Source organism: Vulpes vulpes, chromosome 13, assembly GCF_048418805.1.
Source record: "Vulpes vulpes isolate BD-2025 chromosome 13, VulVul3, whole genome shotgun sequence".
NCBI classification, from domain to species: domain Eukaryota; kingdom Metazoa; phylum Chordata; class Mammalia; order Carnivora; family Canidae; genus Vulpes; species Vulpes vulpes.
This window is the reverse complement of record NC_132792.1, coordinates 93,970,154-93,993,573: the sequence shown is the minus strand read 5'-3', so window position 1 is coordinate 93,993,573 and position 23,420 is coordinate 93,970,154. Positions and strand designations below refer to the sequence as shown.

General features: G+C 40.9%; 1 protein-coding gene across 1 annotated transcript in view; it reads left to right on the top strand.

Moving 5' to 3' along the window:
- Positions 1–378: 378 nt before the first annotated feature.
- ABHD3 (abhydrolase domain containing 3, phospholipase) overlaps positions 379–23,420 on the top strand; it is a gene marked incomplete at its 5' end in the record, with an annotated part of 50,468 nt that continues 27,426 nt past the window's right edge. The window contains 4 exons of the mRNA XM_026006491.2: positions 379–735; positions 1,145–1,308; positions 2,585–2,767; positions 22,470–22,515. Of these exons, the coding sequence (XP_025862276.2) occupies positions 379–735; positions 1,145–1,308; positions 2,585–2,767; positions 22,470–22,515 (750 nt within the window). The remainder of the gene's footprint in view (positions 736–1,144; positions 1,309–2,584; positions 2,768–22,469; positions 22,516–23,420) is intronic.

Genomic DNA, 23,420 nt, shown 5'->3' with positions numbered 1-23,420 from the left:
ATGAATATCCTCATTATAGAGTGTGTTTTCTTTTTTTGATAGCGAAACAACTTTCTGAGGGACGTAGCATGTTTTCCCCCCACATAGTGCATTCTCCCAGCATATATTTCGCATTAACTCCCCCAATTTCTTTCCGGGGCACCCTAAGCCCCTGTAGGGTTCGCGGTCAGCGAAGCGCACCGCCGAGCACCGCCGAGCACCGCCGGGCACCGCCGCGGGAATCCTTCAAGGTCACCGGAGCAGGTGCCTGCTACCCGCGCCCCCGAGTCGGCCCTCGCTGTCCGCGCACCTCCGGGGGTCGCCCAGGCTGAGCGCGAGCCCAGCGCGAGTCCCGGCTCGCCCCCACGGTGGCCGCGCTTGCAGCCGCGCGTCTAGAAGGTTCCTGAGTGGCTGGCGGCGGGGGCGGCTCCGGGGAGGCTGGGGCGGAGCCGGCGGCGCCCAGCAGCTGGGCCGCGTCTCCCGGGGCCCCGGGGCCGCGCCCGCTGGCGGAAGGCGAGAGGCGCTCGGCTCGCGGACCCCGGCGGCGCGGCGCGCGCTCTCGGTGCGGGCCGGCCGCTGGCCCCCAGCCCGCCCACGCCGCGCCTCGCGATGGACCTGCGGATGCTCTCCCGGGAGCTCTCCCTCTACCTGGAGCACCACGTCCGGGTCGGCTTCTTCGGCTCGGGCGTGGGCTTATCCCTGATCCTGGGCTTCAGCGTCGCTTACGCCTGCTATTACCTGAGCAGCATCGCCAAGGTGAGCCAGGGGTTGGCGCAGGGCAGCGGGCGAGGGGGAGTGCAGCCGCCGGGGCGGGCGGCGGGGCCGTCGCCGAGGCCAGCGAGCTCCTCCCGGGCGGTCGCCCCCGCGCCTCGGACGGCCCCGGGCCCCGGCTGGCCTCTCCGCCCGCCCCGCCGCCGCCCGCCGGCCCTTCCGAGAGCCGCGCCCTCACCTCGGCGCCCTCACCTCGACTCTTGCCTCCCTCGCGAGGGGTCTGGCAAAGCGCCCCTTCGGCCCTGGCGAGAGACGGCGAGTGACGCGCGGGCCAGGCTCCTGGGGGACCTGGGAGGGAGCGCGCGCGAGGGGCGGGGCTGCCGCTTCTGCTTTACCGGGGCAGAAACTTTGTCCTGGACCCTCGGCCGTAATACTGCCCCCCCCCCCCCCGCAGAAGCCCCAGCTAGTGACGGGGGGCGAGAGCTTCAGCCGCTTTCTTCAGGACCACTGCCCCGTGGTGACAGAAACGTACTACCCGACAGTGTGGTGCTGGGAGAGTCGAGGACAGACGCTCCTGAGACCTTTCATCACTTCCAAGCCCTCCGTGCAGTACAGGAAGTAAGTACCTTTACGTGTGCGGTCATTCATTCAGAACTGCGGGGTTTCCCGCATCCCCCTAGCTCTCGGTTAACCTTTGGCAAGCAGCTAGAACAGAAAGGGGGAATGAAAATGGAAATCTGTACCCCCCCCCCAAAACACACACACGCACACACACATGCACTCAGCTGCAGGAAAATATTCACGTATTGTCTTCCACAGTGTGTGTGTATGCACGCGTGTGTGTGCATGTGTGTGCACACCCAAGCCTTGATGTAGACGGTTTGTTTCTGGAGAAGTGTTTGGCGGTTTACTCTTTTCCAATGTGGCATGCATCTGTCCCTGAGGACCTAGATCCTTTGATGATGTGTACCAATTCACTGATGCTGGGAGTGGGGATGGGGTGGAGAAGGATGCCAATTAATTTGGATTTGGCATGATGGACTCCTGTAAAAGGACTTCCTCTTAAAAAGCAAATGGGTTCTTGATGATCATGTCCTTGAGGTGTTAAAGATATGGTCCAGAATTTTTCAGTAACCAGGAGATCTAGATGGTGCCTAATATTAATTTCCCTGAGTCATCTAGTCTTTCTCGAGTTCCTTTTGTTGCCTGGAACTTACACTATTTGTTTGGGAAGATTCTTTAAGTTCAAAGATACTGTGTGAGAAGTATTTTCAAATATTTACAAAGCACAGTTTATAATATACTCTGTGGGGAGATTGCATTATTGAGTCAAAGGTCCACAGCAGTGATCAGATCAGCATTTTACTTATTCATAATTCCCTGATGAATTATTTGGGTGACCTCAATCAAATAGGGGTTAAATACTGGATATTTTAGAATAATGAGGGAATGATTAAGATAAATATGTGAAGTACTTTGAAGTTCATTTTTAAAAATATTTTATTTATTTATCTATTTATTTATTTATTCATGAGAGACACAGGCAGAGGAAGAAGCAGGCTCCTTACAAGGAGCCTGATGTGGGACTCAAACCCGGGAATCTGGGATCACTCACTGAGCCAAAGGCAGGTGCTCAACTGCTGAGCCACTCGGGAGTCCCTGAAGCTCATTTTTATATGCTACCTTTTTGGGATGTTGCTGAAAATACTTTATGGTCCTTATCTCATATCACTCTAGTAATAACAGAGAATGATAGAAGTGTGTGTTAGTGAATGCTGAAAAAAAAAGTTCTTTTCAGATGACCAAATCATGTCATATATTTAAAAAAATTAAGACACTAATATTAAGACATGACTTAAAACACTTAATGAGTATGTCTCTTTTTTTTTTTCAGTGAACTTATTAAAACTGCAGATGGAGGACAGATTTCACTGGACTGGTTTGATAATTATAACAGTAAATGTTATATGGATGCTACCACCAGACCTACTATCTTGTTGTTGCCTGGCCTCACCGGAACAAGCAAGGAATCATATATCCTTCATATGATTCATCTTAGTGAAGAATTGGGATACAGGTACCAGTAATACTTGTTATTTTTTGTATGGATTAAGCAATCCCCTAAATTATTTTTTCTCTGCTTCCTCTTTTGCCTTTCTTTTTTCCCCCAGGAAGATGCATAACTGAATCATCTCCCAAGAAATAGAACTTAGCATAATTGTCACTCAGCAGATTTTGGTTGAATGAATGAATGAAATTAGTATTACCTAGGAATTGACATAGGACCCAGGTCTGAGAAGCAGTAGGTTCACTAAAAAGATTGCTGTGGAAAATAGCCATTACAGACCCCTGAGAGAGTACATGGTGACCCGCATGTCTCATTCCATATTTGAGCCCTGAATCCACTAATCTTGTCTCATTGGCTCAGATCTCAAATGTAAAAAAATATTCAGAATCAGCTTGTGGATGATACTTATTTTTCCAGAGGTAATACATGCCTCTTCATCCACCTGAGTTTGCAGATACACACTACTAATGTCCAGTCAATAATGCCATAGTATTCATTAGTATCCATTATTTATCTTAGTGACCAGGTACAATTTCAGTTTTTGCAAGTGGTTTAGCAACCATAAGTTTCAGGTTCAGCTCTAAACTCTTAAAGCAGAACCATTGTGAAAAGTACTGCTTTTCTGTGGCCCATCTTTTTTAGCAGATGGTAATTATTGTAATGGAACACTCTGAGTTGCATCTTTGGTTAAACTTGAAACACTGTATAAAAATTTGATGTAGGGTTTATAATAACAACACTTTTATGTAAATGGGGAAATATCATAAGAACTAACTCAATTTTAACAAGTTAACTCTGATCTTTTATAGATAAAACATATTTTGTCCATGAAATGACAGTCTCTCAGACATTGTGATAGGTGTTCCACAAGTATTATTCCAGTAAAATTAGCACCAATAGCAGGAATTCGTCATTATTCCATGTTTAGCACCATCCAGTTAGATGTGAGGCTTGATTCCAACTTTTCGCTAAAACTTAGTCACACTCAAAAAGTACAGATCATAAAGCCTTTTGTGCATATTTAAATTGCTGACTCTGTACTTGGCCTGAGCTGTCTCCCAAGACTTAGGAAGTGCCTTCAAAAACGGTGTAGTTGAAACTCAAGGACTAAATCTCGTAAACCCTGGAGTTACCAGTACACAAGGCTTTTCTCAATCATTTGTAAAAGTTGCCAGATTTCATGACCATGGCTATCATTACACTGTGTTTCAAAGGTTTTGGAAGATTCCAGCTCCCCCAAGAGTTAAAATCTCTACTGTTGATTCAGAAATTTTATTGAGAATGTATGATATAAGAAAGATTTTTGTGCTAGATACTATGAGGAGATACAAAGAAAGAATTGTGAGAAGTTGTCCTTGCCACAAGGAGCCCATGGGAAGGGAAGACTGGACTGAATCATTGTCAGCTGTTTTGAAGACAACTTATTTGCGGTTCTGAACACTAGCAGTGAATTAGTCTGGGCTTGAAAGTAGCAGAATCCATGAATGAGCAAAGGTCTATAAACTTTTCAGTGGCCTTTGGGCCTATCCCCATTTGTTTTGTTTTTTTTTTTTTAAAGATTTCTTTCTTTCTTTCTTTCTTTCTTTCTTTCTTTCTTTCTTTCTTTCTTTATGATAGACAATGAGAGAGAGAGAGAGAGGCAGAGACACAGGCAGAGGGAGAAGCAGGCTCCATGCCGGGAGCCCGACGCAGGACTCGATCCCGGGACTCCAGGATGGCACCCTGCGCCAAAGGCAGGCATCAAACTGCTGAGCCACCCAGGGATCCCCCCCCCCCCATTTGTTTTTAACTACAAGGGATCACTGAGTTGAAGTTGGAGAGGGTGTATCAGTTAAACTTTTGCAGTATAACAAAGTATTCCAAAATTTAGTAGCTAAAAACATAGCCATTCTGTTGTCAATTCTGTGGGTCAGGAATTTGGGCTGAGCAAAGCTGGGAGGTTTTCCCAGTCTTGGCTGGAATCGTTCATGCATTTGAGGTCAGCAGCCAGGACAACTCTATGCCTGGGGTGTCTCAGCAGGGATGACTTCTCTCAGCTCCATGTGGCCCATCATCCACCATCAGGCTCACCCCGGGTTTGTTCATTTGGTGGCAGAGGGTTCCAAGAGTACAAAAGAAGAACTACAAGGCTTCTTGAGGTTCAAGCTAAGAACTCTAATGTAGCTTTTGCCACATTGCAGTCAAAGCAAGTCACATGGTCAGCCCAGAGTCAAAGAGTAGGGAAATAGACTATACTTCTTGATAGGATAGCCTACAAAATATTGTTGCAGCCTACCACAGATAGCAAGGCAGTTCCAAAGATCACTGAGTTTAAAAAAAAAAAAAAAAAGGTCTGAACTTTGGTAGAAGGCTTGAGTTGAGTCCTTTGAGGCTGTGTAATAGAGTGGTATGTGCGTGGGATTTAGAGCTGGGCCTGGGTTCAAATGTTAGAACTTTTACTTACTGAGTGACCTTAGCAATTAATTTTTAACTTTACCAATTATAGCTTCTCACTTACTACAGAGGTTAAATGAATTAGAGTATAGAAAGTGCTTGGTTTAATGACTTGAACACAGTGAGTCTTTAGAAATGTTTTTATGTTCCTTCCCAGACCTTCTATTCCCTGATCAGAATAGAACACTTTTTATAATTTAAAAAGCAAGTATGAGCAAACCTACTTCTTGGGAAATATGAACATCTAGTTTCCTTACAGGAATGCTTGGATTATATTATAATGTCTCTTACACAGTAAGAGTTGTGTAGGCATCATAAACACCTCAGTACCTTGAGGGTATGATTTCCTTTAAGCCCTGTTACTATCTAGTATAAAGGTTGAATGTGTAGAGAGGATCAGATCACCAGGAAGCTATTGCTGCTTCACTGCTGAGATATGATTTAAACATTAGAGAGAACTTAACTTGTGGCATATGGATAAAGAGAAACATAAAGGTTTACTATTGTTGCTATTTTAAAATTTTGGTTTATTTTATTGTATTTTTTAAAGATTTTATTTGTTTATTCATGACAGACATAGAAAGAGAGAGAGAGAGACAGAGACAGAGACACAGGCAGAGGGAGAAGCAGGCTCCATGCCAGGGGCCCGACGCGGGACTCGATCCCAGGTCTCCAGATCATGCCCTGGGCCAAAGGCAGGTGCTGAACCTCTGAGCCACCCAGGGATCCCCGTTTTTTTTTTTTTTAAAGGTTTTTATTTATTTGAAAGAGAGAGAGAATGAGGGGAGAGGCAGAGGAAGAAGCAGACTCCCTGTGGAGCTGGGAGCCCAATGCGAGACTGGATCCCAGGGCCCTAAGTTCATGACCTGAGCTGAAGGCAGACACTTAACCAACTGAGCCACCCAGGTGCCCCAAAACTTGTGTTTCCTGTACCTGAAAACTGACAAAAACAGAACTTTTCAGTTAAGGTTCACCAATTCAGAATTAGTAGCAGATAAAGTAGTTAGAAATCTTATCCATTCATTCAAGATTTGTTTTTTTTTAATCTCTATTTGGTAATACAGTCTAATAGATATTATTTTATGTACCTGAATATTATCTCTTTTCTTAAATCTTTTTCCCATTGTCTGAATTAATTTATAGCACTGTAACTAAAAAGAGGGGGAAAAAACAGTAACTCTGAGAACATCCAAATCATCTTCTACTTTGATCTCTTTTATTGAGAGGCTTAATCTACTATTTTTTTCCACCCCCAACTAATATTAAAAAGATCGACCCATCCAGAATTATGTAATAATAAGTCCATTGAAATCTAGGTCAGTCATTAAGTATTTTTATCAGAACCTGTATTCCCAAAGAGTATACAGTCTAGCTGAAGTGACAAAGAATATGCAATAGTAGGAAAGAAATGCATTAGAGAGAATCAGGACTGACTACAAATAATAGAAAACTCAAAATAATAGTGACTTTAAAAAGAAGTTAGACCAGGGCTCTATAGTATCAGGCAGTGTTGCATCATAATCCATGGCTGCTCTAGCTCCAGCTATCACATCTACATTCCAATACCCAAGAAGGAGAAAAAAGACTAGAGAATGCATCATCTTTCTTTAAGGATGCTTTCCAGCAGTTTGTGCATACCATGTTTGCTTGTATCATACAGGCCTGCTCTTCCTCAGCCTCAAGGGAGGCTTGAAAATGAAAACTTAGGAGATTCTGTGACAGAGAAAGAAGAGGAGGATGGATACTGGGAGATAACTGGCAGTCTGTAGCACTGAGTGGTCATTATTACAAGTGCCAGGATTCTGGACTATCAGACACCGAATGAGATATTTTATAGACGGAAAGAACAGGTCGCAGTGCCAGAGGCCAGTGAAAGGGCAAGAAGAATGAGGACAGATAAAGCAAAATCATAGAAGATTCATTCACCAAGGCAATGAGGAAAGAAGCCCAATTCCTGAGGGCTAGGATGACCTCAGGAGACAAAGCAGGGGTGGATCACACACCTTGTAAATTTGACAGAGGAAAGGGGCAAGGAGGCAAACAGGAGTGGGATTAGAAAAGAACAGAAAGGGGACACCTGGGTGGCTCAGCAGTTGGGCACCTGCCTTCAGCTCAGGGCCTGATCCCAGGATCTGGGATTGAGTCCCACATCGGGCTCCCTGCATGTACCCTGCTTCTCCTCCCTCTGCCCATGTCTCTGCCTCTCTTTGCGTCTCTCTTGAATAAATTAATAAAATCTTTAAAAAGAAAAGAACAAAAGGATTAATTGGAGGGATTTTTTTTCAAGATTGTGGGTGTTTGTTTCAAGAAATTTCTTTTTCTTGCCATATTTTTAAAACTACTTACAGAAAGCACTGGCTTTTAAATGTGGTTTGACAGGATTAAGATCTTTCACTGCAGAGCCCACCTATTCATAGCAAGGATGCCATGTCCATCGTTTACATGTTTGAGATAAACTTGAAGTGGGAGATGATTTAAAAATAGTTTTAAATGTTCCTTTGTGGGGTGCCTTGATGGCTCAGTTGGTTGAACATCTGCCTTCAGCTCAGGTCATGATCCTGGGGTCCTGGGATCGAGTCCTACATTATACTCCCCACGGGAAGCCTGCTTCTACCTCTGCCTATGTCTCTGCCTCTCTTTGTGTCTCTCACGAATAAATAAAATATTTTAAAAAAATTTTTTAAACATTTTTTAAATTTTATTTATTTATTCATGAAACACACAGAGAGAAAGAGAGAGAGAGAGAGAGAGTGGCAGAGACACAGGGAGAGGGAGAAGCAGGCTCCATGCACGGAGCCTGACGTGAGACTCGATCCCAGGACTCCAGGATTACACCCGGGCTGAAAGCAGTGCTAAACCGCTGAGCCACCCAGGCTGCCCCCCCCAAAAATTTTTAAATAAAAAATAAATGTTCCTTTGCTTTCCAGATTAGGATGTGGACCTGTGCATTTTGGACTTAGGGCAAGTATCACTAGGAGATACTAAGCTTTAGGTGACACATAGCTTTTCCTACAGTATCAGAAGGGCATTCAGAGGTCACCTATGGACTTTTCCTGAGAGAGGAAGGAAGGGGTGGTAGCTGGAACAGTAGGACAAGTTCTGACCACTCACAGTCTAAAAGCAGTATCTTAGATAAGAAATCACTTTAAATTAACACCAGGATGTGTTTATCTAAAAGTATTCTTACCTTTTTTTTGTTGTTGTTGTTAAAACAATTTAGCTTTTAACATTTTGAGAAAGACTTTAGTTAACTGATGATTCATAAGACTGGCTAGATGACATGATGCATAGTAGAAGGCACTAGGTGAGGAGCTCACCTTATTTAATGATATTTCTGAAAAAAGTTATGGTGGATACTGACAAGTGGTCTCATTCCCTAGGGAACTAATTGTTAGATGTTCCATTATAAAATGATACCTCAGTTAACAAAGTTTCAGGGACAAAGCCTTTTTTTTTTTTTTTAATCAGAGTTGACATGCCGTCAAAGAGTACTCTGTGTTCAGAACACTCCTCTTCTATAGAAAAAGAAACATTAATGTTACTAGTTTAAATAGCCCAGGGTGGCACAGTGAGGTAATGAAGTGGATTATTGAATCAGGTCTACTTAGGTTCAAGTCCCAGCCCTGTTATATGCTTCTGTGTATCCACAGACAAATTATTCAATCACTCTATACTTCAGTTTCTCATCTGTCAAGATAACTATATGTCATAGAACTGCAAGGATTGCATGTATCTATACAAAGAATGAACATTTAAAAAAGTATTAACTATGAATCTTAAAGGAGCGAATCATGTCTTTGGCCTAGGGAAGAGTCACACTCTTTTAGTCCAGTTAGATAGAAAAGAGGTACTTACTGCCTACGCCCTATTACCAGGCAAGAAACCATTCCAGGAGGGCCCAGGGATATCAGTGTGCCTGGCCAGGCGATGAGTGGTACAGAAAGAAGGTAATGTCTTGCTAAGATGGAGTTTCTGACTGAATGTTGGCTCCTAAAGTTGCCTCATAATCTATGACACTGAAAGAATTTATTTCTATTGGTTCATACTATTAGCATAGAGCACTTCTGTTATTAAGTAGGGTTTTCTGTAAGCTAGTTCCACTGGTTCTTTACTTGACAGAATCTGTAGAGATACCAAAGAGACCCAGCTAGAATTCAAATGAGTAAGATAAAATCTAAGAACATAAAAAAAAATAATCTAAGAACATCAGAAAACAGTGTACTTATGTTAGGGAAAATGGGAGCGCTGATGGGGGGGAAAATGATTCTAAAAAAATGTTATAAGAGGTTCCTGAAAGAGAGCTTAGTGCTAGTTGTATAAAAGTTTTCAGTGTCTTTACATGAAGGAGAACTTTAACTTTTCTTCTCCTTATGACTACTGGTTTTAAAATATTATGCCTAGGGGCACCTGGGTGGCTTGGTGGTTGAGCATCTGCCTTTGGCTCGGGTCGTGGTCCTGGGGTCCTGGGATCGAGTCCCACATCGGGCTCCCCACAGGAAGCCTGCTTCTTCCTCTGCCCATGTCTCTGCTGCTCTCTGTGTGTCTCTCATGAATGAATGAATGAAAGAATGAATAAATAAAACCTTTGAAAAAAATATTACAACCCATGGGATCCCTGGGTGGCGCAGCGGTTTGGCGCCTGCCTTTGGCCCAGGGCGCGATCCTGGAGACCGGGATCGAATCCCACGTCAGGCTCCCGGTGCATGGAGCCTGCTTCTCCCTCTGCCTATGTCTCTGCCTCTCTCTCTCTCTCTCTGTATAACTACATAAATAAATAATAAAAAAAAAATTAAAAAAAAATATTACAACCCAAAAAAATGAATTGCGCTAATTATTGTTGATCTTTTTTTTTTTTTTTTTTTTTTTAGTTCGTAGGGCCACTCAGAACTTCTGATCAGCAAGAGATAACCAGAATTGCCATTTTGGTTTACAGTAATTAAATTTAGCTTTATGTATTACTTGCCACATGATAGACCACATCCTGGGTGCTTCACTTAGGTTGTTTTATTTAATATGTACCTAATGCCAAGAGATGAATTATTATCCTAATTTTGCCAACCAAAATCAAGACTACAGTGTTCATAATTTCACCAAAGTTAGACAGTTAATGTGTGACAAGGTTAAGATTCAACTATACAGCCTTATTACAGATAAATGTATTATTTCTTTTTTAGATTCTTGAAATGTTGATCATTCTTCAAAACTCTCCCTTGCTCGGTTTCTCATGATTATTGTCTGTCAGAATAATATAGACCTGTAACATCATAAGACTCTTTCATAAGAGAAATTCAAGACATAACAGGCAAACAAGTCATGTTTCATATTCAGGAAATAGATTTTGTAGGGAAAGAGTTGAAACAAGAGAATGAGGTTCTTGAATTATGGATTAAGTTTCACTGCTCTCCATTACTATGTGATAATCAGGAGTTGGGTGTGTAATACAGTTAATAATATATTCTTGTTAATTATTATGTTTGATTTTGATACTTTGCATTCTAGAAAAAGGAACATGAGTTATATTCATCTGTTTTAATATCTTTAGAACATTAGTGAGGTTGGAAATGTTGAAGTAGTATCATTTTTATAAAAAAATATGTATTATGCCGTTGGATGTAGTGTTGCATAAATGTAAATTAGGGCAAAAAGTTGATAGTGTTAATCAGACTGCTTATATCTTTACTAGCTTTTTTTTCATCTTATTGATAGAAGGAAATTGAAATCAGCTGAGATTGTGGATTTTCTTTTTTTATTTAATATGTTTATTTTTTATTGGAGTGCAGTTTGCCAACATACAGTATAACACCCAGTGCTCATCCCGTCAAGTGCCCCCCTCAGTGCCCATCACCCAGTCACTCCATCCCCCCACCCACCTCCGTTTCGACTACCCTTTGTTGGTTTCGCAGAATTAGGAGTCTCTCATGTTTTGCCACTCTCTGATATTTCTGACCCACTTTCTCTCCTTTCCCCTATAATCCCTTTCACTATTTTTTATATTCCCTGTATGAGTGAAACCATATAATTATTGTCCTTCACTGATTGACTTACTTCACTCAGCATAATACCCTCCAGTTCCATCCACGTTGAAGCAAATGGTGGGTATTCATCATTTCTAATGGCTGAGTAATATTCCATTGTATATATAGACCAAATCTTCTTTATCCATTCATCTCTCGATGGACACCAAGTCTCCTTCCACAGTTTGGCTATTGTGTACATTGCTGCTATGAACATTGCGGTGCAGGTGTCCTGCCATTTCACTGCATCTGTATATTTGGGGTAAATACCCAGTAGTGCAATTGCTGGGTCATAGGGTAGCTCTATTTTTAACTCTTGGAGGAACCTCCTCACTGTTTTCCAGAGTGGCTGCACCAGTTCACGTTCCCACCAACAGTGCAAAACGGTTCCCCTTTCTCCACATCCTCTCCAACATTTGTTGTTTCCTGTCTTGTTAATTTTCCCCATTCTCACTGGTGTGAGGTGGTATCTCGTTGTGGTTTTGATTTGTTTTTCCCTGATGGCAAGTGATGTGGAACATTTTCTCATGTGCTTGTTGGCCATCTGTATGTCTTCTTTGGTGAAATTTCTGTTCATGTCTTTTGCCCATTTTATATTTGGATTGTTTGTTTCTTTCCTGTTGAGTTTAAATAAGTTCTTTATAGATCTTGGATACTAGCTCTCTATCTGATATGTCATTTGCAAATATCTTCTCCCATTCTGTAGGTTGTTTTTTAGTTTTGTTGACTGTTTCTTTTGCTGTGCAGAAGCTTTTTATCTTGATGAAGTCCCAGTAGTTCATTTTGGCTTTTGTTTCTCTTGCCTTTATGGATATATCTTGCAAGAAGTTACTGTGGCCAAGTTCAAAAAGGGTGTTGCCTGTGTTCTCCTCTAGGATTTTGATGGATTCTTGTCTCACATTTAGATTTTTCATCCATTTTGAGTTTATCTTTGTGTTTGGTGTAAGAGAGTGGTCTACTTTCATTCTTCTGCATGTGGATGTCCAATTTTCCCAGCACCATTTATTGAAGAGACTGTCCTTTTTCCAGTGGATAGTCTTTCCTCCTTTGTCAAATATTAGTTGACCATAGAGTTGAGGGCCCATTTCTGGATTCTCTATTCTGTTCCATTGATCTGTGTCTGTTTTTGTGCCAGTACCACACTATCTTGATGATCACAGTTTTGTAGTACAACTTGAAATCCGGCATTGTGATGTCCCGGCTCTGGTTTTCTTTTTCAATATTCCCCTGGCTATTCGGGGTCTTTTCTGATTCAAGATTGTGGATTTTCTATTTCTCCATTTAATTCTGTCAATTTGTGCTTCATGTATTTGAAAGCTCTGTTATTAGTCACAGATATATTTATGATTTTTATTTAGTCTTCCTGTGACTTAACTCTTTTACCATTATGAAATGTCTGCCTTTATCTCTGGTTTTGATGTCTATCTTATATTACTGTAGCCACTCTAGCCTTCTTATACTTACTGTTTTCATCATTTTTTTCATACTTTAACTTTCAGAGTATCTTTGTCTTTATATTTAAAATGTCTTGCTTATAGATAGCATATAGTTGACTCTTACTTTTTTATTCAGTCTGAGAATTTCTTTATTTTTTAAAAATATTTTATTTATTTATTCATGAGAGACACAGAGAGAGAGAGGGGGGCAGAGACACAAGCAGAGGGAGAAGTAGGCTCCATGCAGGCAGCCCGATGTGGGACTCAATCCTGGGATCATGCACTGGGCAGAAGGCAGGCACTAAACCACTGAGCCACCTAGGCATCCTGAGAATTTCTTTATCTTAATTGGATTTTTTTACTCCATTTTCATTTAATGTAACTGTTGATATGGTGGATACAGGCCTACCATTTTCCTGTTTGCTTTCTGGGTTTTTTGTTTTTGTTGTTCCTTTATTCCCCTACCACTTCTCTTCCTCTTCTTGAGACTTTGAGTATTTTTTCTTATCAACCTTGGAAAAAATTTTGCCATTATTTATTCAAATATTTTTCTGCTCCATTCTCTTTCTTCTCCTTCTGAGACCACAATTAGATATATGTGTGTTAGATCTTGTGATAATATACCACAAAACACTGAGGTTCTAATTCATTTTTTTAAGATTTATTTATTTATTTATTCATGAGAGACACAGAGAGAGGCAGAGACATAGGCAGAGGGAGAAACAGGTTCCCTACAGGGAGCCCTAATGCAGGACTCGATCCCGGAACTTCAAGATTATGCCCTGAGCTTAAAGCAGACGTTAAATCACTGAGTCGCCCAGGCATCCCTCATTTTTCTATCTTTATTTCTCTTTCATCTTTACATTGGAACTATGATTTGTAAGTCAAGTGAGTATTTTATTCATATACTATATTTTCTGACGTAGAATTTCCATTTCTAATAGGTTTTATTCCTCTGCTGAGATTTCTTTTTTTTAATTTAGTACAAACTTATTTTTTCTTTATGTCCTTTAGCATAGTTTTAATAACTGCTTTAAGTCCTCATCTACTAACTCTAAAATACGGATCATCTCAGAGTCAGTTACAATGACTATCTTATCTTTTGAGTATTGACATGTTTTCCTGGTTCTTCATGATCTAATAATTTTGGATTGTATTGTAGACATTTTGAATGATCCATTGTAGAGACTCTAGATTCTGTTATATTTTTCCAAAGAGAATTGATTTTTGTTTATTTTATCAGGTGGATAATTTTTTAAAGATTCTATTTATTTATTTGACATATATAGAGAGAGGGAGAGCAAGAGCACCAGGGAGCACAAGCAGGGGGAAAAAAAACAGAGGGAGAGGGAGAAGCAGGATCTCCACTGAGCAGGGAGCCTGACATGGGACTCAATCCCAGGACCCCGGGATCATGACTTGAGACAAAGGCAGACATTTAATCAACTGAACTACCCAGGTGCCCATCAGGCAAATAATTTGCCTAAATTCAAACTTCAAACTCTATTTCATCTGTGGTAGAGAGCAGCTGAAATCTCTGTTCAGTGTTTTATCCTTAATTTGCTCAGAGCCTCACATCTGTATAGATGAAAGCTTAGCTAGAGCTGTGGGCTCAGTTTTTACCCAGAATTTAGAATTCTTCCTCTGGGGCTCTCTCTTTTCTGAAAATGTCCTATCTTTTCTAGCTGCTATAGATGTACCAAACTGTTTTCTGATTTCTCAAGCCCACGAAATAGCATTTCTTTCTTTCTTTTTTTTTAAAGATTTTATTTATTTATTTGAGAGAGAGAGCACGCACAAACAAGCATGGGGAGAGGTGGAGGGAGAGGGAGAAGCAGACTCTCTGCTGAGCAGGGAACCAGACATGGGGCTCGATCCCAGACCCCAGGATCATGACCTGAGCCAAAGGCAGCCACTTAACCAACTGAGCTACTCAGGCGCCCCCGAAATAGCATTTCTATCTGACATTTATCCATCATTGAATGATACCAACTGGTGCCTCCCCTCAGGCAAAAAGCTATAAAAAGAGGAGCTCACCCAATGCCATTTTCCTTCTTCCAAGTGTCAACTCTCGTTTAGTTTCTACCTACTTTGATCATCCTCCGTTGCCTTTATAATTTATAAATACTGTTCATTGGAAGGATTGGCCTAATAGGATCTTCTCTGACATTTCTGGAAGTATAACCACCTTGTCATCTTTTCTTAATCTGGCATTCAGAACCCTATGCCTATTTTGGGAATAACCTATTTTTTCTATCCTTTTCTTTTCTTTCTTTTCTTTTCTTCTTTAAAGATTTTATTTGTTTGTTTGAGAGAGAGCGAGCACGTGAATGAGTGGGAAGGAGGGGCAGAGGGAGCAGGAGAAGCATACTCCCCACTGAATAGGGAGCCTGACATGGGACTTGATCCCAGGATCTTGGGATTACAACCCAAGCCAAAGGCAGACACCCAACCAACTGAGCCACACAGGTGCTCCTCCATCCTTCTTTTCTGTCATTATACTCTGTGTAGCCATGTTTCTGCTAAGATGATCTATTTTCTCATCCCTTAGAAAATGTTATACATTCTTACATCTTTGCTTACATCACTTCTTAAAATCCATGTTGTATCCCATATTTTCCCTTCTTCTGAAATCTTTACCATTTTTCAAGTCTCAGCATACTATCTGTTTTTTCCCACAAATTCTTTCCTAATCAGTTTTGCGCAACCTGACCTCACAAGGCTTTATTATCTACACCATTCATTGGACATTGAATTGTACACTGCCTGATGATATTACATTTATTGTAGTTGCTCAACTGAAAACATGATGCATTTCTTTTCAACATAACTAGGCTATACTCTCTTTTAGGCCAGGAACCTTATGTTTATATTTCATTTTTCTCCTACAAGCTCTAGCTCAATCTTCAGTTCATTAAATAGTCTGTTTAATAATTTTTGAATGAAGGGGTTATTCCAATATTAATATTTATATAAAGTGCCTATAACATGATCTGACACATAGAAAACAATAATCAAGGTAATGTGTTATTATTATCTGAAATCACTCCACCCTCTGATTATTGATTCTGTTCTTAAACTCAAAGACTTGTGGAATCTTTTTTTTTTTTAATATTTTTTCTTTATTCATTCATGAGAGACACACAGAGAGAGAGAGAGAGAGGCAGAGACACAGGCAGAGGGAGAAGTAGGCTCCATGCATGAAGCCCGACGTGGGACTTGATCCCGGGACTCCAGGATCACACCCTGGGATGAAAGCGGCGTTAAACCGCCAAGCCACCCGGGCTGCCCAGACTTGTGGAATCTTAGAACTAGAAAGTACTTACAGTCATCTGATAAAATCTCTTTACTCTGACAGATCCCTGGTCTTGAGCAGATTCAACGCTATCTGGTCCATCTCACTGTAATAATGGTTTTCAGTAAAGGAGGCTATAGACAGCCTCTCCTGTTATTTGGTTTAAAATGTCCACAGCACTAAAAGTTGAGAAATCTTGTGCTATGGTAGCTCTATGCCTTTTATTTAACCTTCCTTAAAGAAGACTTATCTGCTTTCCTTTTAACATATTCTGTTGTCTCAGAGTTCTTAAGACCAGATTTATTCTTTATTTGGTAATTTTTAATTTTTATTTCCATTTTGAGAACATCTAAATAAATATTTAAATATTTAGGTATTTAAATAAATATTTCCTACATATTTGGGAGAGGGCAGCCCAGGTGGCTCAGCGGCTTAGCGCCACCTTCACCCCAGGGCATGATCTTGGAGACCCAGGATCGAGTCCCACGTCAGGCTTCCTGCATGTAGCCTGCTTCTCCCTCTGCCTGTGTCTCTGCCTCTGTGTGTGTGTGTGTGTGTGTGTGTGTGTGTGTGTGTGTCTCATGAATAAATAAATAAAATCTTTTAAAAAATTGTTTGGGAGAGGTTTTTTTTAAAGATTTTATTTATTTATTCATGAGAGACACACAGAGAGGCAGAGACACAGGCAGAGGGAGAAGCAGGCTCCCTGCAAAGAGCCTGATGCAGGACTCAATCCCAGGAAATAAAATCTTTAAAAAAAATGAGGGTGCCTGGGTGACTCAGTCGATTCAGCAGCTGCCTTCGGCTCAGATCATGATTTTGGAGTGCTGAGATCGAGCCCCATGACCTGCTCTGCGCTCAGCAGGGAGCCTGCTTCTCCCTCGCCTCCTCCCCATTCATGCTCCCTCTTTCTCTCACTCTCTCTCAAATAAATAAAGTCTAAAAAAATAGAAGGCATCATAAAAGGACTCAGTCCTAGGACCCCAAGATCACGACCTGAGCCAAAAGCAGATGCTCAACCAATGAGTCACTCAGGTGCCCCTTTAATATTTTATTTACTTATTTGAGAGAGTGAGAGAGAACAAGCCAGGGGAGTGGCAGAAGAGAGGGAGAGGGAGAAGCAGACAACTTGCTGAGCAGAGAGCTTGATGCAGGGTTCAATCCCAGGACCCTGGGATCATGACCTGAGTCGAAGGCAGATGCTTAACTGACTGAGCCACACAGGTACCCCTCTTTGGGAGAGTTTAGAGAGTGGAACATACAGCTTGTGAGTGGACACCTTTGTTTTTAAATTGCTCTTTGACAAAAGAGCAATTTAAAAGTGGATGGTAGGGCAGCCCCGGTGGCCCAGCAGTTTGGCACCGCCTTTGGCCCAGGGTGTGATCCTGGAGACCAGGGATTGAGTCCCATGTCGGGCTCCCTGCATGGAGCCTGCTTCTCCCTCTCTCTCTGCCTGTGTCTCTGCCTCTCTCTCTCTCTCTCTGTGTATCTGTCATGAATAAATAAATAAAATCTTTAAAAATAAAAAAAGTAAAAGTGGATGATAGGGGCAGCCTGGTGGCTCAGCGGTTTAGCACTGCCTTTGGCCCAGGGCATAATCCTGGAGACCCAGGGATCTAGTCCCACGTTGGGCTCCCTGCATGGGGCCTGCTTCTCCCTCTGCCTATGTCTCTACCTCTCTGCCTCTCTGTTTCTCATGAATAAGTAAAATCTTTTAAAATAAATAAATAAAAGTGGATGATATAGGGGCACCTGGATGGCTCAGCTGGTTAAGTGTTCAACTCTTGATTTCAGCTCAGGCCATGATGTCAGGGTTGTGAGATTGAACCCCACGTTGGGCTCTGTGCTCAGTAAGGTGTCTGCTTGAGATTCTTTTCCTCTCCTTCTTCTCCCTCTGCTCCATCCCCCATTCATGCTCTCTCTCTCTCTCTAAAATAAATAAATCTTAAAAAAAAAAATAAAAATGAGTGATGTTGAGAAAGGCAAGAAGACTTTTGTTCAGAAGTGTGCCCAGTGCTTATACCATGGAAAAGGGAGGCAAGCAAAAGGCTGGGTCAAATCTCCATAATTTACTTGGGCAAAAGACAAGTCAGGCCCCTAGATTTTCTTATAGGGATGCCAGCAAGAATACAGGCATCACCTGGGGGAGAGGTGACGCTAATGGAGTATTTGGAGAACCCCAAGAAATACATCCCTGAAACAAAAATGATCTTGGCCAGGGGATCCCTGGGTGGCTCAGCAGTTTAGTGCCTGCCTTTGGCCCAGGGCGCGATCCTGGAGCCCCGGGATCGAGTCCCACATCGGGCTCCTGGCATGGAGCCTACCTCTCCCTCTGCCTGTGTCTTTGCCTCTCTCTATATATGTGTCTATCTATCATAAATAAAATCTTTAAAAAAATGATCTTGGCTGGTTTTAAGAAAAGGAAGAGAGGGCAGCCCAGGTGGCTCAGTGGTTTAGCACTGCCTTCAGCCCAGGGTGTGGTCCTGGGGACCCCGGATCAAGTCCCACATCAAGCTCCCTGCATGGAGCCTGCTTCTCCCTCTGCCTGTGTCTCTGCCTCTCTCTCTCTCTCTCTCTCTCTCTCTCTCATGAATAAATAAATAAATAAAAATCTTTAAAAAAAAACTAAAGGAAAAGAGCAGACTTGGTAGCTTATCTCAAAAAAGCTACTAAGGAGTAATAGTTGGCCATTGCCTTATTTATTACAAAACAAAAATGTCTCATGATTTTTTTATGTATACCATATTTAAATTGATCTCATTCACCAGAATTCAGATCATGAATGGCTGATAGAATATTTCTTTTGGACAGTCCTGATTTAAATAAGATTGGCTTGTGGTTAAATGAATATGATCAGCTTTTTGAACTTTGATAGTAATTCTGGTTCAGCAAGTGCTGTCACTGTTTCCCCCTTCTAAAAATATGGAATTGATTAGTAATGTTCAGCTTTTCACAGAAATGGTAAACTTATAGGAGATTGGTTTTATATGTAGATTTTTATAAGTGGTTACATTAATGTATTTAAATACTGAGGAAATCCCTTGTGTCTCACAGAACAGCAAGATTCAACTATGTTTCAAATTGTGTTCATTAGCCTGTTAAAGGCAAGGGCTAAAGATAAGAGGGCAATGTCTACTTTATCTTTTTGGTCTTAACTATGCCAATTAATTAAAATTCCCTGCATATAAAATGTTGTCTTTTGGGGCACCTGGATGGTTCAGTCAGTTAAGCCTCTGCCTTCTGCTCAGATCATGATCCCAGAGTCCTGGGATCAAGCTTCCCCTGCTCCCGCCATGTCATGTATGTCCCAGGACTCCCGGCTCAGCAGGGAGTCTGCGTCTTCCTCTCCCTCTGCCCCCCTCTTCCCACTCTTGCATTCGTGTGCTCTCTCTCTCTCTCTCTCTCTCAAATAAATACAGCCTTTAAATAAATAAATAAGTAAATAAAATGTCGCCTTTTGCTTAATGAAAGGCATTTTTTAGTGTGGTTTATGTATAATCTTAAAGAATATTTAACACTTCTCACATTTTATAGATCTCTAAGGTCAGATGCTTTTAAAATTCAGTGTGACAAGATAAAGCAGCAGACTTAGCTTGGGAATTCTTTACTAAGTCAGACTAAGTTACAATTCAGGATCATCTTCGAAACAGCTATTCAAAAACATAACCACGGAAGTACCATATGTGTATGATTGGTAATGGTGCTTTTGCCAACTGGTTAGATGGGTTAAAGTAGAAGAGATATATCAGCAGCACAAATTTGTGAATTCTGTGAGAAGGCTTAAGATAATTAAAAATAAAGTCATAGGGATCCCTGGGTGGCGCAGCGGTTTAGCGCCTGTCTTTGGCCCAGGGCGCGATCCTGGAGACCCGGGATTGAATCCCACATCGGGCTCCCGGTGCATGGAGCCTGCTTCTCCCTCTGCCTGTGTCTCTGCCTCTCTCTCTCTCTCTCTCTCTCTGTGATGACTATCATAAATAAAAAAATAAAAAAATAAATAAAGTCATAGGTCAAAAAAATTGGGAGAAATTGTAAAAATTATTTGGAGAGGGAGATGTTACAAAGTTAGCAGAGGCTTATCAAATGTCTTAGGAATGGTAGTTGTATAATCAGCTGTTTTAGCGTTATATATAGTGTTTCTTGACAGCTATTGGGGTAGAAAAGGGGCTGTTAGATGAAAGAAAAAGCTGGTTACTTGCCACTAACTGGAGTGAAAAAAAAAAAAGGACAGAATGGCAGCCATCATTCTGCCTTCCTCTCTAGCAGCTTTTCTCCCTCATTCTTCCTTATCTCTCTGCCCAATTTCCAAGGCTAGAAGTATATACAGTGATGACTGCTACTGATTGAACATTGTCAGGAACAAATGCCTGTGGAGAGGTTGATACATTTCCTTCTCTAGCAAGAGATACCAGAGCTATGATCTACTTTTCAAAGTTGCCTGAAGGAAAGTACGGATATCCCAGTCTGAGCCTGGGAGAAAATCCCAGATGTACAGACTGTTTTTCATGAGTTTGCAGATCATCATTTTCTTTGCCCTTACTAGTTCTGTTCCCTTCTCTCAGTGGCAGTCACATGATGACATCTTGCCTCAGAAGCCATTTTAATCTTTATTTAGTGTTTGCTCTCTAAAGATGGTTCTTTTCTGGATAACTAGGAGCTTCAAGGTTCAAGGTCACCATCAACTTTAGCCTCAATTCTTGCGTGACTTAAGTGCAAGTAAGTGCATGTGGCTAGCATAAATTTTTATTTATGTCTAGCCTGTCTTGCCATTCTTTTTCTTTTTTAAAAATTTTATTTTTAAGTAATCTCTACACCCAGTGTGGGGCTCGAACTCACAACTCCAAGATCAAGAGTTGCACACTCCACCAACTGAGGCAGCCAGGTGCCCCTGTCTTGTCATTCTTTTTAGCAAGAAAAGATTAAGGACTGATCCTACTCCCAACTTTTCCACATGTTTTCAGAGTGTATTTAAGATCTTTCTTTGACTAGTCAATACAATGTAATATTTCTAGCTTTTTCTCAAATCAGATTTCTGATATTTTAAACATTTCCTTTTTTTTGGTTGGGCCTAATAAAATTTTTATATGAACTTTCAGATGAAAGTTTGCAGAAACATATCCTGAGTACCACATTGAAATCAAACCCCTCGGGATCCCTGGGTGGCGCAGCGGTTTGGCGCCTGTCTTTGGACCAGGGCGCGATCCTGGAGACCCGGGATCCAATCCCATGTCGGGCTCCCGGTGCATGGAGCCTGTTTCTCCCTCTGCCTGTGTCTCTGCCTCTCTCTCTCTCTGTGTGTGACTATCATAAATAAAAAAATAAAAATTAAAAAAAAAAAAGAAATCAAACCCCTCCCCCCACCATAGGAGTTAGTTGTGAATGTTCTGTAAGACAGTTTATCAGGACTTAGAACCCATTCAATGATTAGCACCACCCTGAAAGAAGGGAGTTAGAACCTTAAGTGGCCTTGATTGGGTAAATATGCAGAGGAAAACAAAATGAATTTTAATCAACATGAAGCTAGATTCACTCAAAGAGAATCCTTGCAGACACAAGTCAGGATTTGGTTTGAGGATGGCAAAAAGTACATATCTGAGGTTCTGGTTGACCAAGAGTTAAATAAGAGTAAGTAATTTAAGCGCAGAATGACTTATTAAAGCTACCATGTCACTACAATTAACATTGCTACTAATAGCTGACTTTCCCATATGCTTACCATGAGCCAACGCTGCTCTAAGCCCTTTGCATATGACCATTGACCCAGGAGAGGCAAATAAGATAATAGGAAACACAGTTTGTCTTTCCTCCCTTAGGTCAACTGAACACCAAGCAGTAGCCTAGTGGGGGCTCTTTCTACCAGCTCAGATGTCAGGCTCCTACCTGTGGTATGTTTTTACCTCAGGTAAAATTCCAGTCTCTGTATTTGTCAACTCTTGAGGGAATAATAGATATTTCTTAGAATAGGAATAGATACTTGCTAGTCTTACAAATAGAATAGGTAGAGGACCTTTGTGTTTTTTGGGGTTTTTTTTTTGTTGTTGTTGTTTGTTTGTTTGTTTTAGTTGGAGGCAAAAAAACGTTTAAATTTGATTGTATTGGGGCACCTGGCTGGCTCATTGTGGGGAGCATGTGACTTTTGAGCTTGCATCATGAGTTTGAGGTGTAGAGATTACTGAGAAAAATAAAAACTTGATAAGTAAATAAATAAGACTTGTATTTAGAAGTGTTTTAATGACATTTATTGGAAGCCTACACATATGCACAGGAACAAGTTGTAAAATTTTTGCTTTTTGTAGGAAAATTTAACATCCCTTCAACATACAATTTTCTGGTTTGAACTCACATATTGAAGTTAGAGAAGTGGAAATATATTTTAATGCATTTAGATGAAATTGTCAAACATTCTCATGTCTGTGGAACAGATTTTTAAAAATCTCTTAGTACCTAAAACAGTGCCACTAAAATGATTTTCATATGTATTGTGAGCAAGAATTATGTGTAAAAATAACAAACATTACTTTCCTGGTTTTTAGATGTGTGGTTTTTAACAACAGAGGAGTGGCAGGGGAGAACCTCTTGGTAAGTAACTCTAAATTAATGACAATAGCTTAATTTTTAAAAGAATTATTTCTAGTTTTTTGATGAAAAGCACATTCTTTTTTCTTTTTTTTTTTGAAAGGCACATTCTTAATTTAAAATAGCTGTATACAAGTTCATGGTGGAAAAATACAGATAAGCAACAACAAAAAAGGAAATTTTGTTTTGTTTAAATGGAGAGAACTCAAGCTAAAAAAAAAGGAAATCTCATATAACCAGGGAATCCCCTTAGTCTATGTATATCCAGATTGTACGTCATAAGGAAAATACATATAATATATTTCTATTTTTAAGGAAACTAAGATTCTATTTTATAACTTTTGTACTTATGTGATATTTTGACATCAATAGATATTTATCTACATTTCATTTTCATTTAAGAAATTTACTTTTGTCATGAAATGGATTGTGCTATGTTATGTACCTGTTTTGTCAGCCAACGTTTACACAGGGGAATATTACTTAAATCTTTTTATTACTCCGCTTTTTTCCCCCTCTGACCCCTTAAGTTCTAACTAGAGGTTCTTCCACCAAGTAGAAAATTATCTTTCTATCTGAGGTTGAACCTGTGAGTTGAAGTGAGAACCCGTATTCACTGAAATTTTTTTGAAGGATTTCAACTGTTAATCCTTACAACTGCAACAGGTCAAAGACAATTCTACTAGAATTGAAAGGAACCTTATTTTGTTTTGTTTTTGGACCCACTGATAGAGAATAATATTAAGATTGTAAATAATTAAGTCATGCTAGAAATAAAAATGTATAATAATCATGTCACTAATGTCGGTACTTTGTGAGAACTTTGGAGAGAAGGGGCTCTTCTTACACTTTGATTTACAGGGACTTAGGTCCTGGAGGGAATCAAGGTCAATATGATTCCAAAGACT